We start from the raw sequence: 14,315 nt of genomic DNA, 5'->3' as shown, positions 1-14,315 counted from the left end.
GACAAAAGACCGATAAGAAGACGGACATAATTTTGAAGACAAATTTGCCTTTTAATTTTTAATACATTTTGACGACAAATTCGGACCCTTTGACCTAAAAAGCGGTCCATCGACCTTTCACTATAAATTATATTTATTACATTGAATTCATTTATTATATTACAAGTACTTAGTAAGTAACCCTGCGGAGTGAGGCCCTGGTGACCTGTAATACAGGTATTCTTATACCTATATCAGGCACCAGTCTCTCACAGTTATATTATGTTCTATTGAAACAGATTATAGTCTAGGGGGCAAGGTATATTGAATACCGAATGACTAGACATAGATGTTTCACACATACAGTTACTTATGCAAATGTATAGATATGTTAATATTTATATTACTATCATCGTCAGTACACAACTGATTATTTTTATAATCGTCATCGAAGTCATTCTCGTTGTACAGCACTTGACTAGCTTCATTGTTATTACAAGGCGATGAGTTGGTGCTATTCCTTTCGCTTCTCATCAAACTTAGCTTAGTACTGTCCCTGCAATAGTCTTGCTTCCACTTCTCACAAAGTGCCATAGTCTCTGCACCGTAGTAGCTGCATCTGCGAAAGGTTTTGTGGTCGAGCCGGTTGCGGTGGCTCTGTGACCTCACCCTGACCAGATGTGCCCCTTCTGACGTGTGGTTGACCATCGTCTCCCTAACGCTGGAGTGCTCGCGGTAGCACTTGCTTTGTTTCCGATGTACTTTGCTGCAGCACAGTGTCTCCCTGAATGCTATTCGGTACCTGTCAAAGTAATTAAGTGTTAATCATTTTCTAAAAACAAGTTGGATTTTTACCGCGAAAAAGAGCTCATGATGCTCATGATAATATTAATATAGAAATAATATGGGTATCATCATCATCATTCCAGCCATTATCCGTCCACTGCTGGGCAAACAATAAGCATATCACGCCTCTCCCATAATATGAGTATAAAAAAATATAAAATTCTCTATTAATTTTTTTTTTTTTTTTTTATAAAAATTAGAATGGCAAAAAAGCTGACGGCCCATATATATATATATATAAATTTTTAATTAATTTTGAAAGTGGTTGTGTGCTCAACCGTATATAAAGGTTGCGCCTATAGACATATCAGTACCATGGACATAACAGAGTGTACTGTTTTCGCCCATGATACCCCCCCATGCGTTGCCATTTCTGAAGACTCAGGTGTTATTCCTCCGTACCCAGTAAATTCACGCCATATCCCAGCCTTCAAACCGAAACACAGCCATGCAAACACAACTGCTTCACGGTTGAAACACGAATGGGACAGAGGTACCCAAGCAATCGACTTTCATACAAAGCCTCCCTCTGGTATAAACTTCTTTACAATTTATTAAATTGTTTGAACATAGGGTATGTTCACGTCCACAAGTATAGGTAAGTTTTAAGTGAGATTTCAATAAATAAATAAACTCTTGCACTGCACCTTCTTATATGAAACTTTTTTTTAATATATTCCTGAGCTTATATACACACGTTAGAAAATCTTAACATAGTGTTGTAGCACACACACATATATTTACTAAAATAATAACTGACTAACCCACTAGGGAATAGAATCGTGAGCATATTATATATTTACTAGCTGACCCCGTAAACGTTGTTTTACCACTTATTGCGATTAAAATACAGGGGTTGAACGTAAAACGATGAAAATTTAAAGTTGTGTGTATTTTTCAATGCTTAGTCATAATAAATTAAAAAAAAAATATATCAAAAAATAAAAAAAAATATATTTAGGGGTGGGTCACCCTTATCATTGAGGGGTATGAAAAATAGATGTTGCCCGATTCTCAGACCTACCCAATATGCACACGTTCATAAAAATCGATAAAGCCGTTTCGGAGGAGTTTGGTAACAAACACCGTATATATAAGAATTTTATATATAAGATTTCATTTTTGGATTTTATAACGGAATATTTATTTGAAAGCTGAATATTGTATGTCACATGGGTTTGAGATAGTATGAACCCCATGCTAGAAAATTGGATATAAATTATATTCTGAAATGTAAAAAATTCTGCAACACTTGTGTCATATGGAATATTTATTTGAAAGCACCAAATGGTTATTGTATGTCACATGGGTTTGAGATAGTATGAGATGGTCTTCCTTCAAACTCCATGCAATACAAACCCTTTTATATATAATAAATGAGTATATTCTGTTTGTATTTGTGAGTATTTTATGTAAATATGTATAACATAGATAGATAGATAAATAGATGGATAATTTATTTGCATTACTTACAACAAACAAATTACAACATATACTAATATAGATAAAAAGCGAGACAACATAAATTATTAAAAAAAAAATACCAGCGGGCTGGTAATTAATGCTCCTTTCCACTCAGGGTTTGCTGGAAGAGAACTCTTACAGAGTTAAGCTCGACTGTTTATCTTTATTTTATATATATATTATATGTTTATAATTTTTTGTGTACAATAAAGAATAAATTAATAAAATAAAAAAACAAAACATCAAATATATTCTTTTTGTATTAGTTTCATTTAATAATAAATAAAATTCTATAGAAAATATATACTAAGATTGTTTACAATTTTTTTTTATGGGTGAAAATGGTATGGTAACCCCGCCTGCGCTAACGGGATACGCTGGCGGAGCACCAGTGAAGGGTGATAGATGAGAATGAAAACAGGCCAGTTAGCCCATCATGATGAATTCATCAGGAATTAACCATGATAGTTTCCAGGGGGAACCGCGTGGTGTTTGACCTGGTTGGGTATATTGCTAGCAATGGGATTCTCAGTCTCCATTACTAACAATCCCTTTCCCCCCAGATTGTTTACAATTAAACAAGTATTAGAAATAATATTATAAGTTTATCAGTCATTTTGTACTTATGGTACAAGTTTTACTTAGTTCTGAACTAGATAAGTGTTTTCCAATCTTTATCATTAAATTGCGACCCCCTTATTATGTAAAAATATCTTGCGACCCCCTGCCCTCCACGGTTTCGAATGTGTATGCATTTTATTATAGTATAATTATGAAATCCGTACAGTTGTATTTATATTCATATTTAGGTATCGATAAAATAAATAATACATAATAAAGTGTCTAAAACGGACATGTAGACAACCAGAGGGAGACTTTGTACAAAAGTCATTTGCTTGGGTACCTCTAGTCCGTTCGTGTTTCAACCGTAAATCAGTTGTGTTTGCATGGCTGTGTTTCAGTTTGAAGGGTAGGATATAGCGTGAATTTACAGGGTACAGAGGAATAACACCTGAGTCCTCAGGAATGGCAACGCATGGGGGGTATCATGGGCGAAACAGTATACTCTGTTATGTCCGTGGTACTGCTCATGTCTATAGGCGACGGTTACCACTTTCCATCAGGTGGGCTCTCAGTTTGTTTGCCATTCTAAGTCGTATAAAAAAAAAAGTAATCGATATCTGTTATAGATACTTCATTATGTATTATTGATTGATCTATGTATTTACGGAACTGTTGATTTTTACTGCTTCGCGACTTTCCACGACCCCCTTGTAGAGGCTCGAGAACCCCCCAAAGAGTCGCGACCCACACTTTAAAAAACACAACTAGATAATACTATGTAATTAATGATATTCAGGGCCATTAAATTTATTTTAATTAGTGGCTTGCTAATGAAAATCCATAACACCTAAGTACTTCTAGCCACGTGTTACATCAATTAATTAATACATTGTAATTATGGACACAAAGACTTTGAGAGCTACAACAGCGTCCCCAGTAATTAAGGTTACGTATTAAATGTTGAGAAATAAACATCCGAGCATTGCATGATATACGGATATCATTTTATTAACATTAGGTATATAGTAGGTTTATTTGAAAATAGATTACGTTCAATTTCTTTTTTTTTTTTTATTCAAGAGAGTGAATCTCTCTCCCTGCTTATATTTTTCCTACCAAATAAAAGAAAAATCTCTCCTTAGACAAAGTGTTAGTGTACATTTAAAAAGTTTTCTTTTAAAATCTTATAATTCCACCTTTTAATAAAACAAATATATACCTATGCCTTGAATAGGTATATAATAATCCCTCCAGAGGGAGACTTTGTACAAAAGTCGTTTGCTTGGCTACCTCTGTCCCATTCTTATTTCAACCGTGAAGCAGTTGTGTTTGCATGGCTGTGTTTCGATTTGAAGGGTGAAGGGATATGGCGTGAATTTACTGGGTACAGAGGAATAACACCTGAGTCCTCAGGAATGGCAACGCATGGGGGTTATCATGTGCGAAACAGTATACTCTGTTATGTCCATGGTACTGCTCATGTCTATAGGCGACGGTTACCACTCTCCATCAGGTGGGCCGTCAGCTTGTTTGCCATTCTAAGTTGTATAAAAAAAAATAACGATGTAATAATGTATCCCATAAATATACGATATCCCACTGCTGGAGGTGGTCATTATTACAACTTAAAACTGAATATAATAATGATTATAAATTGACGAAATGTGGGAGAAAGCTTTATGTCTTAAATATTTGAAAATTCTGTAATCACTTTGCAAGTTAGCTTAACAAATTTACATTAAAAAGCAATGCTGTGAATTCTACAAGAGAACAATCATTTACATTTACTCTAACATTCCCTTTAGCGAGTTTTCACAAAAATATATAAATTATATTTAATATAAGTAAGATAATATTTTAACAAAATACTAATAAAATAAAAACACAAAATGTATTCTTGCATTTTTATTTTAATTTTATAGTAAACAGAGTCATGGGTTGTGAATTGAAAGACCCCGATTGTCAAAACAAGTTTAATACGAGTAACAAGTAATACACAATTGTTAGCAATGGCGGGAGCGCGCTCTAGATCTAGGTACATATGCGAACTTATTGGCGCGGCCGGCGTAAGACTACTGTAGAGGGCGCCAATGTCTATTACTATATTCCTGGATTGGTCGTTCTATTATGTTGGTAGTAGTGACGGCAGGTTGTACCATAATTTTTAATCAGTGCGCCCTCGTCACTTATAACAAAAAACCGTTTGTAATTATTCTATGCAACCAGTTCATTTAATCTGAAAATTATATACTTTATAAAACTATCGATCTTTTATGAAAACTATAGATATCGATACTTTAAACAAAAGCGTATTATTAATATTTGTATTATACTATGAATATTAATATATTTAATTACGTTCCTTTGATACAGTTCCATGCAGAACACAATTTTTTATATGGCAACATTGTTGCTATATTTTTTAGACTCGCTCACTCCGTTCCTCTGGCTTTGTGTTATGGTAATTTAACTTTCATATTGTAGCCCTATGGATTGATCCATGTATCGAAAAATATATTAGTTAATACAGTTCATAATGTACTTTTATGTATTCTGCTGTTTCGTCTAGTTCCCCAAACATATATCTGAATTGTTATATGGACGTTAATATAAAAGCAGTGATTTTTAAAATAAGATAGTCATTACTTATTATTCTGGTGGTGCCTAGTGACATTTTACGCTCTTTTTAAAATAAAAATGAAAACAGGAAAAATGGCGACCATCAATGACTGAATTATGTCCTAATTCTCTTTTGAAACAGATGGAAAGTAATAGAACATGGATACACTATTTAATAGTATCAATAACTCTTAGTTTTATAGTTTGTAACTAAAACTGTTAATATCATCAAATACTCTGTAATACATATAGTATCTCTTACGTGTTGCTATTTCTGAGAACTAACGTGTTATGTTTCTATACTCTGTAGTTTCATTATCATAACCCATCATTAAAATCAGTACACAGCTATACAATTACAGACATGATGACAAAATCATGTAGCATGGAGATACAGTCGGCAATATAACAAATTCATTCATCCACTTCATTTACTCAATGATTAGTACCAGAATCAGATAAAGGTCATTACAATCAAAATTAGATTTGTGAATTCTATGATATATAGAGCTTTGAAAAATATACGTGTTAATTATTTATTTGGTCGAGAGATAATTGAAGGACACTGTATATTTTAAAGACTTGTAATAATTCAATTTTTTATTTACCTTCAAATTTTACGTTATTGCCTTTATTTAGGTATATTTACAGAAATCACATTACAATAACTTTTATGAAATTGAATACTAGGCCCGTGTCGTTTCGAATAAAAAAGTTTGTATGACTTTATGAGTACAGTCTTTTATAATATTTATCAATATTGATATTTTGGACCAAGACATATTTTAAATAATAATCATATTTATTCAAGAAAAATACAGTTGAATATATATTTATTTTATGTTCTTGAAATTTCGAGATGGTTGCATAGATTAATTTTCCACTTTTATAAACGGACTGTCGAGTTTTAAATAATGGAATGATTACTTTCTCTATGTTACAATTGTGTAGTCGTAGATTAGGGATAGGAAGTAACTGTGGCATCTTTTTCTATGTACCTTATAGTTTTTTTTTTTTTTTTTTTATAATAGCTACAAATGTAGTAAGAGAATACCAGATATTATACTTAGTCTCTGGATACACAGAATATAGTATCAATATTTAAAATATTTTTCAACTGTGGCACCCAATATTACTACCACTACCTTAACAAATATCGACTTCAGATGCTGACTGTATCCTTGCAGCATCACGTTTGTACAATAGTCTCCATCGTATTTATTTACAAAAGCGAGGATTTACATAAGTAATGATTGCTCTGAAATAATTAAACACTGTGTCAAGATGGGAACTGATGTTTACAAAAGCTCTCAAGTACATACAATACACGTCGACTCAAGCTGACGCACTCGCGGTCTCGTGTAATTTACATATCAAAATTTGCATTTATATTTATACTGAAGTTCTTATGAAACTCTTTCGTAAAGGCATTAAACAATTAAGTTTTGATTCCATACATCTAGAAACCTCGAGTATTCTAAAATATTCGAAAAAAACACCTTTAGCAACTTTAAGACTCTCTCTAATCTGTGGTCACAATAAATGCGTAGTTAATTAAAAAAATAAAACCAGCTTTATTTATTATAACAAAACGCGCCACTTTCAGTGTTGTAAAGAGTAAATGTTTAACGTACTGCAATAACCTTTTTTTATACCACGTGATTTTATATTATTTTTTTGTATTCATCTCTCTGAAAGAAGTAAAAAACAAAGATTTTTTTATTCAAGTAAAATTTACTTTAAACAAGCAAGCAAGTAAACTCAAGTAGCTAACCTACTTACTTAAGCAACTTAAACATATTTAAGCATTACCGTCGCATTCTCTTTATCTTGATCTATTGCAAATAATTATAAACTGATAGCTTTTCACAAGTTTACAAGGTTTTCTATTATTAACTAATTTATTCCACAATAACTATAATTTTTTATTTTTTTTATTTTTTATTTTACCTTGTGGTTGTATTGTGGTTAACCAATTTAGCATCTTAGAAGCAATCGTACTACGTTCCCCATTATTTTTAACAATTTTTATAAACAAACTGATCGAGATCAGACAATAAACTATAATGCTATTATAATCTTAGTTTTTTTTATACAACTTAGAATGGCAAACAAGCTGACGGCCCACCTGATGGAAAGTGATAACCGTCGCCTATAGATATGAGCAGTACGTTGCCATCCCTGAGGACTCAGGTGTTATTCTTCTGTACCCTGTAAATTCACTGCCATATCCCACCCTTCAAACCGAAACACAGCCATGCAAACACCTTCACGGTGGAAACACGAATGGGACAGAGGTATCCAAGCAATCGACTTTTGTACAAAGTCTTCCTCTGGTAAAATATTATTTAAATGTATTAGGTATGTCTAAAATAATATGGTCGCATGTTTAAAAGTCCATGTATGATTATTAAGTACTTTTATAATTAAGCCAATTATTAATTATTTTGTGTAGAATAATAATACAGATAACAAAGATTAACACATATCATATACATCATATATATCATATCACATCACATATCGTTAAAATGAATAATAAAAAGTTTTCATTGATTCGTTCATTCAATGTTATATATGTCCATTGTATACATACAAACATGTTATCATCTACTATATATATATATATATATATATATATATATATATATATATATATATATATATATATATATATATATATATATATATATATATATATATATATATATATATATATATATATATATATATATATATATATATATAGTTTATATTATATCCTTGTTTAGTTCAATTATTCAACAACACAACTATTCGAATAAATAAATAGATAATAACAATGGCAACTGAGAAACGCATGCGTTGCCATGGTGACCACAAATAACAGAAAACGTTTTATTCTCTTTAAAAATATTTGTACAACAGGACAACGTTTTTTATTTATTACAAAATTAATTAAATAAATCGAGTAGTTCCTCAAGATCCTCATCAGAATCAATCATTCATTCATTCTATCATTCATTCATTCATTCATTGTATCATTTATTCATTCATGATCGACTAAGACCAAGCACGTTTGTGAGCTACGTAATCGTTCAAAGAATAATACGATTCTGAGAATATAAAATATAACTCATTCACAATTCGAATATAAATCGATCAGAGTCGATTACGAGTAGCCCTACAATGCTGGCGGTGTATTGTGCTTGTTCCATTATTCATTCCCCTGACTTCCCGGAGATGAAAAGGAATGGTGACATATTCTATTCTTCTTATGGCGTCGCTGTCTGTCAATACAGATGGATATTAAGATTATAGCTTAATTACATCTCTTAAGCCATTTATTAGCAAATTTAATTAATTCTTCCGAGACTTTCGCCAGAGTAATGCTGCTAATAATCGTTAAATACCGATTATGTGATCATTAATATATTATATTCGATTATAAGCGATTAATCGACAATAATTGACTAAGATATAATCGATAGAACAATGTAACAGATTATATTATAGTACTGCTTAATAAGTAATTATTGAGTACAGTGAGGCTTCAGAGAAGTTTTCCCCCCCAAATGTTCAGGCTGTGAAATGATTTCACTGCAGAGGTTTTCCCTAGAAACTACAGGATGAGATTATTCAAAAAAAGTGTTAGAGTTTCTTCAGGATCAGCACCGCGTAGAAGTGCTGTTGCAGCTGCACCCGTGAAGTTGCAGATGTGGTGGGGGGGGGGGGGAGGGTTAGTAATGAGTATTTTAATTCCCATTGCTAGCAATATACCATACCATTGTGATTAATTCTTGTTGAATCCGTCACAATTGACTGGTGTCCCGCCAGTGTATACCGATAGCGCAGGCGGGGTTACCATTACATTATCATCCATTAAATATAAGTGTTACAGGCATCCATAGATTACAGTGATCGTTTTCCATCAGACAAATATATTCCAATACAAATAATAATAATTAAAAGTTTGCATGGCTGTGTTTCGGTTTGAAGGGTGGGATATGGCGTAAATTTACTGGGTATAGAGGAATAACAACTGAGTCCTCAGGAATGGCAACGCATAGGGTGTATCATGGGCGAAACAATATACTCTGTTATGTACATGGTACTGCTCATGTCTATAGGCGACGGTTACCACTTTCCATCAGGTGGGCTATAGTTGTATAAAAAAAAAAACTGAAACGATCTAAACGAATATTAATCGGCAGTTTTGTTTAGATTAAGTCTTCAATATAATATACTATTAATAATATTGTTATATAAAAATTCATATTAATATTTATTCGATACAACCGATGATTTGTAATCGATTAATTGCCAATCGATTTATCAGCCAACACTACTCCAAAGCGCGCGCTATAAAATATAACTGGCGGTTGTAAACTAAACTGTATTAGAGCTGACAGCTTTGTTCACGCTTGCGGTTTTTAGGGTTCCTTAGTTAATTATTATGAATGGAAGCCTTGTAAAGGATTATTTACTCTTTGTATTACACATAACGTTATATAAAGAGTAAAGACAGCCTACTTGATAAGAAGTCATATTGTTTTTTTTTATAGGTGATAATAGAATGATAAGTCCACCCGCGCTATCGGTATACACCGGCGGGGCACCAGTGAAGGATGATAGGTGAGGATGAAGTAGGTCAGTTAGCCCATCGTGACAAATTCCACAAGAATTGTTCACGATGGTTTCCAGGGGGAACCACGTGGAGGTCGACCTAATAGAGCATATTGATAGCAATAGGGCTGTCAAACTCCATTGCTAACAATCCCTTACCCCCCAAGTCATTTTGGTTACTTACCTATAGATATGAAGAATAGAATCACAAAGGCAAAGTAAGGTATTAATGTAGTTGAAAAACGTTATACCTCTCTACTTTATGACGTGGATAAATTGTTTAATGAAGTGCAAAAAGATAATAAAAAAAGAAACGGTTTGTTGCGAAGTAAACTCAGAGAAATTACTATAATATATAAGAACGTATTTATCCTATATCTGAGAGCGAAATTTATTTGAGTAACGTTTTCGCGTTTAAACTACAATATTTTCAGTCTGATGTGTACATAAAACATTTCATTTTTCATCTATGTTTTTTATTACCACAGATATATATTTATTACCGTAGATATATTTTTATTACCATAAATATAGGTTTATTACCATATATAAATATGTTTATTACTATAAATATAGGTTAATTACCATATATAAATGTGTTTATTACTATAAATAAAGGTTTATTACCATATATAAATATGTTTATTCCTACTATAAATAAAGGTTTATTACCATATATAAATATGTTTTTTACTATAAATAAAGGTTTATTACCATATATTAAATATAGGTTTATTAGCATAAATATATTTTTATTGCCCAAGATATATGTTTATAACAGTGGAAGTCGCAGTTCCTAATGGGACCAAATGTGCTTATTTAGATAAAGTTATTTTTTAAGCAAAGAAGCTAATGGCTAACCCCATGCTAAGTGGTAACCATCACCGATAGAAAGTACTAGCACACTAGACCTCACATGATATTCCATTATACCTCTCATGCTTCCTTATTTTTGAGGACTAGATGTATTTTTAATGGATAAAAATGGAATAGTAACCTCGATTGCGCTATTGGTAAACACTGGTGGTGCATCAGAGAGAGATGACGATAGGTGAAGATGATAGTAGATCACTTGGCTCATAATGATGAGTTCAACAAGAATTATCCGCTTTTTCAGGATGAACCGGATGGAGGTCAAACTGATAGGGTATACTGTTAGCGATGAGACTGTTACACTCCATTACTAACAATCCCTTTCCCTCCTTAAGATTAGCTGTTATGCCCGGTAACGCATATTCTGTGATGCCCACGGTGCTGTTCATATTTTTAGAAGATGGACACTGCTTTCCATCAGAATCATTGACTTATTTGTATTTTTATGTATCATAAGTAAGAAAACGGTGTAGGTCCCGACATAGAATAGGCCACCCATTCCTTTCTCGTGGGTGTCGTAAGTGACTGAGGAAGCTTATCTTACATCATAAGATCCCTAAAAAGATAGGCAGTAGCGTCCCTCTTAAAACACCACCAAACGCGAAACTGTGGTTGCCAACTAGCCTGCCAAATATGGCAACTGCAGTCAAAACTCTCCAACAGGGAATGTGTGGAAATAGGGAAGTGTATTTTCAGCAGTGGACTGAAATAGCTGATTTAATAATCAATGATAGTTTACCTCACGGGGGAGGCTATGTTTGGCAGTGGACAGGACAGACAAGTGAGGATATATATATATATATAATTTATTTATTCATTTATTCATTAGTACAAATATTTGTACATGGCGGACTTAATGCTAAAAGCATTCTCTCCCAGTCAACCATAGGGAAGTGTCAGAATACTCGAACGTGGTACTACTAATTATTGATATACATACATACTAAAATTACATATATAAACGAATAAATATATATGAATAACAAATATACATATATACTATATTATATACGAAATTGAGAATAATATAAAACACTTACTGTTCGGATAAAGTAAAAAAGTGAGCGTGAAATCATACTAACCTATGGCTCATGACGTTGTACAATATGGGATTGACGGTGGCGGACACGTAGTAGAAGGCGCCGGCGACACTGAACAGGTGCTTGTTGATGGTGTGGTAGTGCTTGGAGCCGGTGCCGTAGATGAAGAAGAGCCGCTGGAAGTGGAACGGCGCCCAGCACACGAAGAACGCTACCACCACCGCCGCTGTACAAGAATTATTTGTTTATTACTATGTTGTATCACCTACCACCAGAGGGAGACTTTGTACAAAAGTCGATTGCTTGGGTACCTCTGTCCCATTCGTGTTTCTACCGTGAAGCAGCTGTGTTAGCATGGCTGTGTTTCGGTTTGAAGGGTGGGATATGGCGTAAATTTACTGGGTATATAGGAATAACATCTGAGTTCTCAGGAATGGCAACGCATGGGGTGTATCATGGGCGTAACAGTATACTCTGTTATGTCCATGGTACTGCTCATGTCTATAGGCGATTGTTACCACTTTCCATCAGGTGGGCCGTCAGCTTGTTTGTCATTCTAAGTTGTATAAAAAAAGTATGTTGTATCACCTAATATTCTGCCCACGTTAGCTACCAGCGTATGCCGAAAGCACAGACGGGGTCAATATACTGCCCGCAGGGGGAAGGAATTGTCAGTATGCGAACCACTAGTACCATGCTAGCAGTATACCATGTTTTTTTTTTGTTAGATGAAAATGGTATGGTAACTCCGCCTGCGCTGACGGGATACGCTGGCGGAGCACCAGTGAAGTTATTTATAAATTAATTACAATTATTATGAACTCACGCCGTTTACCACAAAATTAATCATGGCGAGTAATCGTCTATAAACAAATCAATTCTTCTGTGCAATAAATTATGACGGTCGTGTCCAGCCAAGGGTGTAAATTCTATTACAGGGCAATTAATTCTCGAGGGTTAGATTTAGTGTTGCTATTTAGGGCGAATCAGCCGTTAGGACATATTATAATACTTACCTTTACTAAATGTTTTGCGACACATCAAATAAACGATTTGTCTATGTAAATAAATGTATAATAAAAAAAAAATATTAATTTAGAACGAACGGTTAATTCTACTGTACTTGCTGGTAACTTGGTTGACTGGCCTTTTTTATATATTATTTTTTTTATTAATTTTTCAACTTAGAATGGCAAATAAGTTGACGGTCGACCTGATAGAAATTGGTAACTGTCACTCAAAGACATGAGTCCCTTACCAGAGGAAGATTTTGTACAAAAGTCATTTGCTTGGGCACCTCTGCCTCATATGTGTTTCTACCGTGAAGCAAGTGTGTTTACATGGCTGTGTTTCGGTTTGAAGGGATATGGCAGTGAATTTACAGGGTTCAGAGAAGTAACAATTGAGTCTTCAAGAATGGCAACTGACGGGTATCTTGGGCGAAACAGTAATACAGTCCTCAGAAATGGCAATGCATGAAGGGAGTGATGAGTGTAACAGTATACTCTGGTATGTCGATGGTGCTGTTTATGTCTTTAAGCGACGGTTACTACTTTCCATTAGGTGAACAGTCAGATTGTTTGCTATTTAACATAACATAAAAAAAAACAAACATTCATTCATATTTCATTTGATGCGTGTTTTTACCACTTTTATTCACTGTTAGTTCAAATTATAGATTAAGAATAATATCTTCTTTCTACGATTCAAATATATACATTAAAAGTAACGTATGTTGTTTATTGTTTAGAACTAACACTAAGAACAAGGAATTACATAGAAGGAGTGATAAAATTGTCAATTCATGAAGTGTATAGAAAATGTTATAAAATACTTAAGATACAACCTGCTTGCGTAACATAAACTGTGTCTATATATAATCTAGTAATGTAAAATTTGTCATTGTCAAATAATTGACATATCAAATATTTTCTATGGGTATAGGTGTATCTTTCGTCCTCTTTTTACTAATTATATTTGCATAAGAAGAAAGGAGGCAACCATATGACTTATAGTTTTTTTTCGTCACTCCTTCTATGTAATTCCTTGTTCTTAGCCGTCACAGTTGCCATAGACAAAGTATAACATATACGCGTACTAACAAAATGGGAATGCAATCAGAGACGCGAGACAAAAACAATTACACTGGTTAGCGGGAAACACAATCGTGTGCACGTGACAGTTCGGAATTTGAAAATTGAAGTTGGAAAAAATACTAGGTATTGACGTATTTTTTTATTGTCATTCTATTGCATTTAAAAAGTTTACAATTTAAAGCGCATACAGGTATAAGAGTGTTCTACTGTATTCATTTATATTTTATTT

General features: G+C 33.4%; 1 protein-coding gene across 1 annotated transcript in view; it reads right to left on the bottom strand.

Annotated features, from left to right (window-relative positions):
- Positions 1–246: 246 nt before the first annotated feature.
- The window catches only part of LOC113518722 (neuropeptides capa receptor-like), a 158,277-nt gene continuing 144,208 nt past the window's right edge, over positions 247–14,315 (bottom strand). The window contains exons 6-7 of the mRNA XM_052893797.1: positions 12,033–12,216; positions 247–781 (exon numbers count right to left, since the gene is read on the bottom strand). Coding sequence (XP_052749757.1) covers positions 346–781; positions 12,033–12,216 — 620 coding nt within the window. The 3' untranslated portion in view covers positions 247–345. The remainder of the gene's footprint in view (positions 782–12,032; positions 12,217–14,315) is intronic.

Source organism: Galleria mellonella, unplaced genomic scaffold, assembly GCF_026898425.1.
Source record: "Galleria mellonella isolate WM207_F2 unplaced genomic scaffold, CSIRO_AGI_GalMel_v1 utg184, whole genome shotgun sequence".
Taxonomy (NCBI): Eukaryota; Metazoa; Arthropoda; class Insecta; order Lepidoptera; family Pyralidae; genus Galleria; species Galleria mellonella.
The sequence above is the reverse complement of the archived record's forward strand: the minus strand, read 5'-3'. Positions and strand labels throughout refer to the sequence as shown.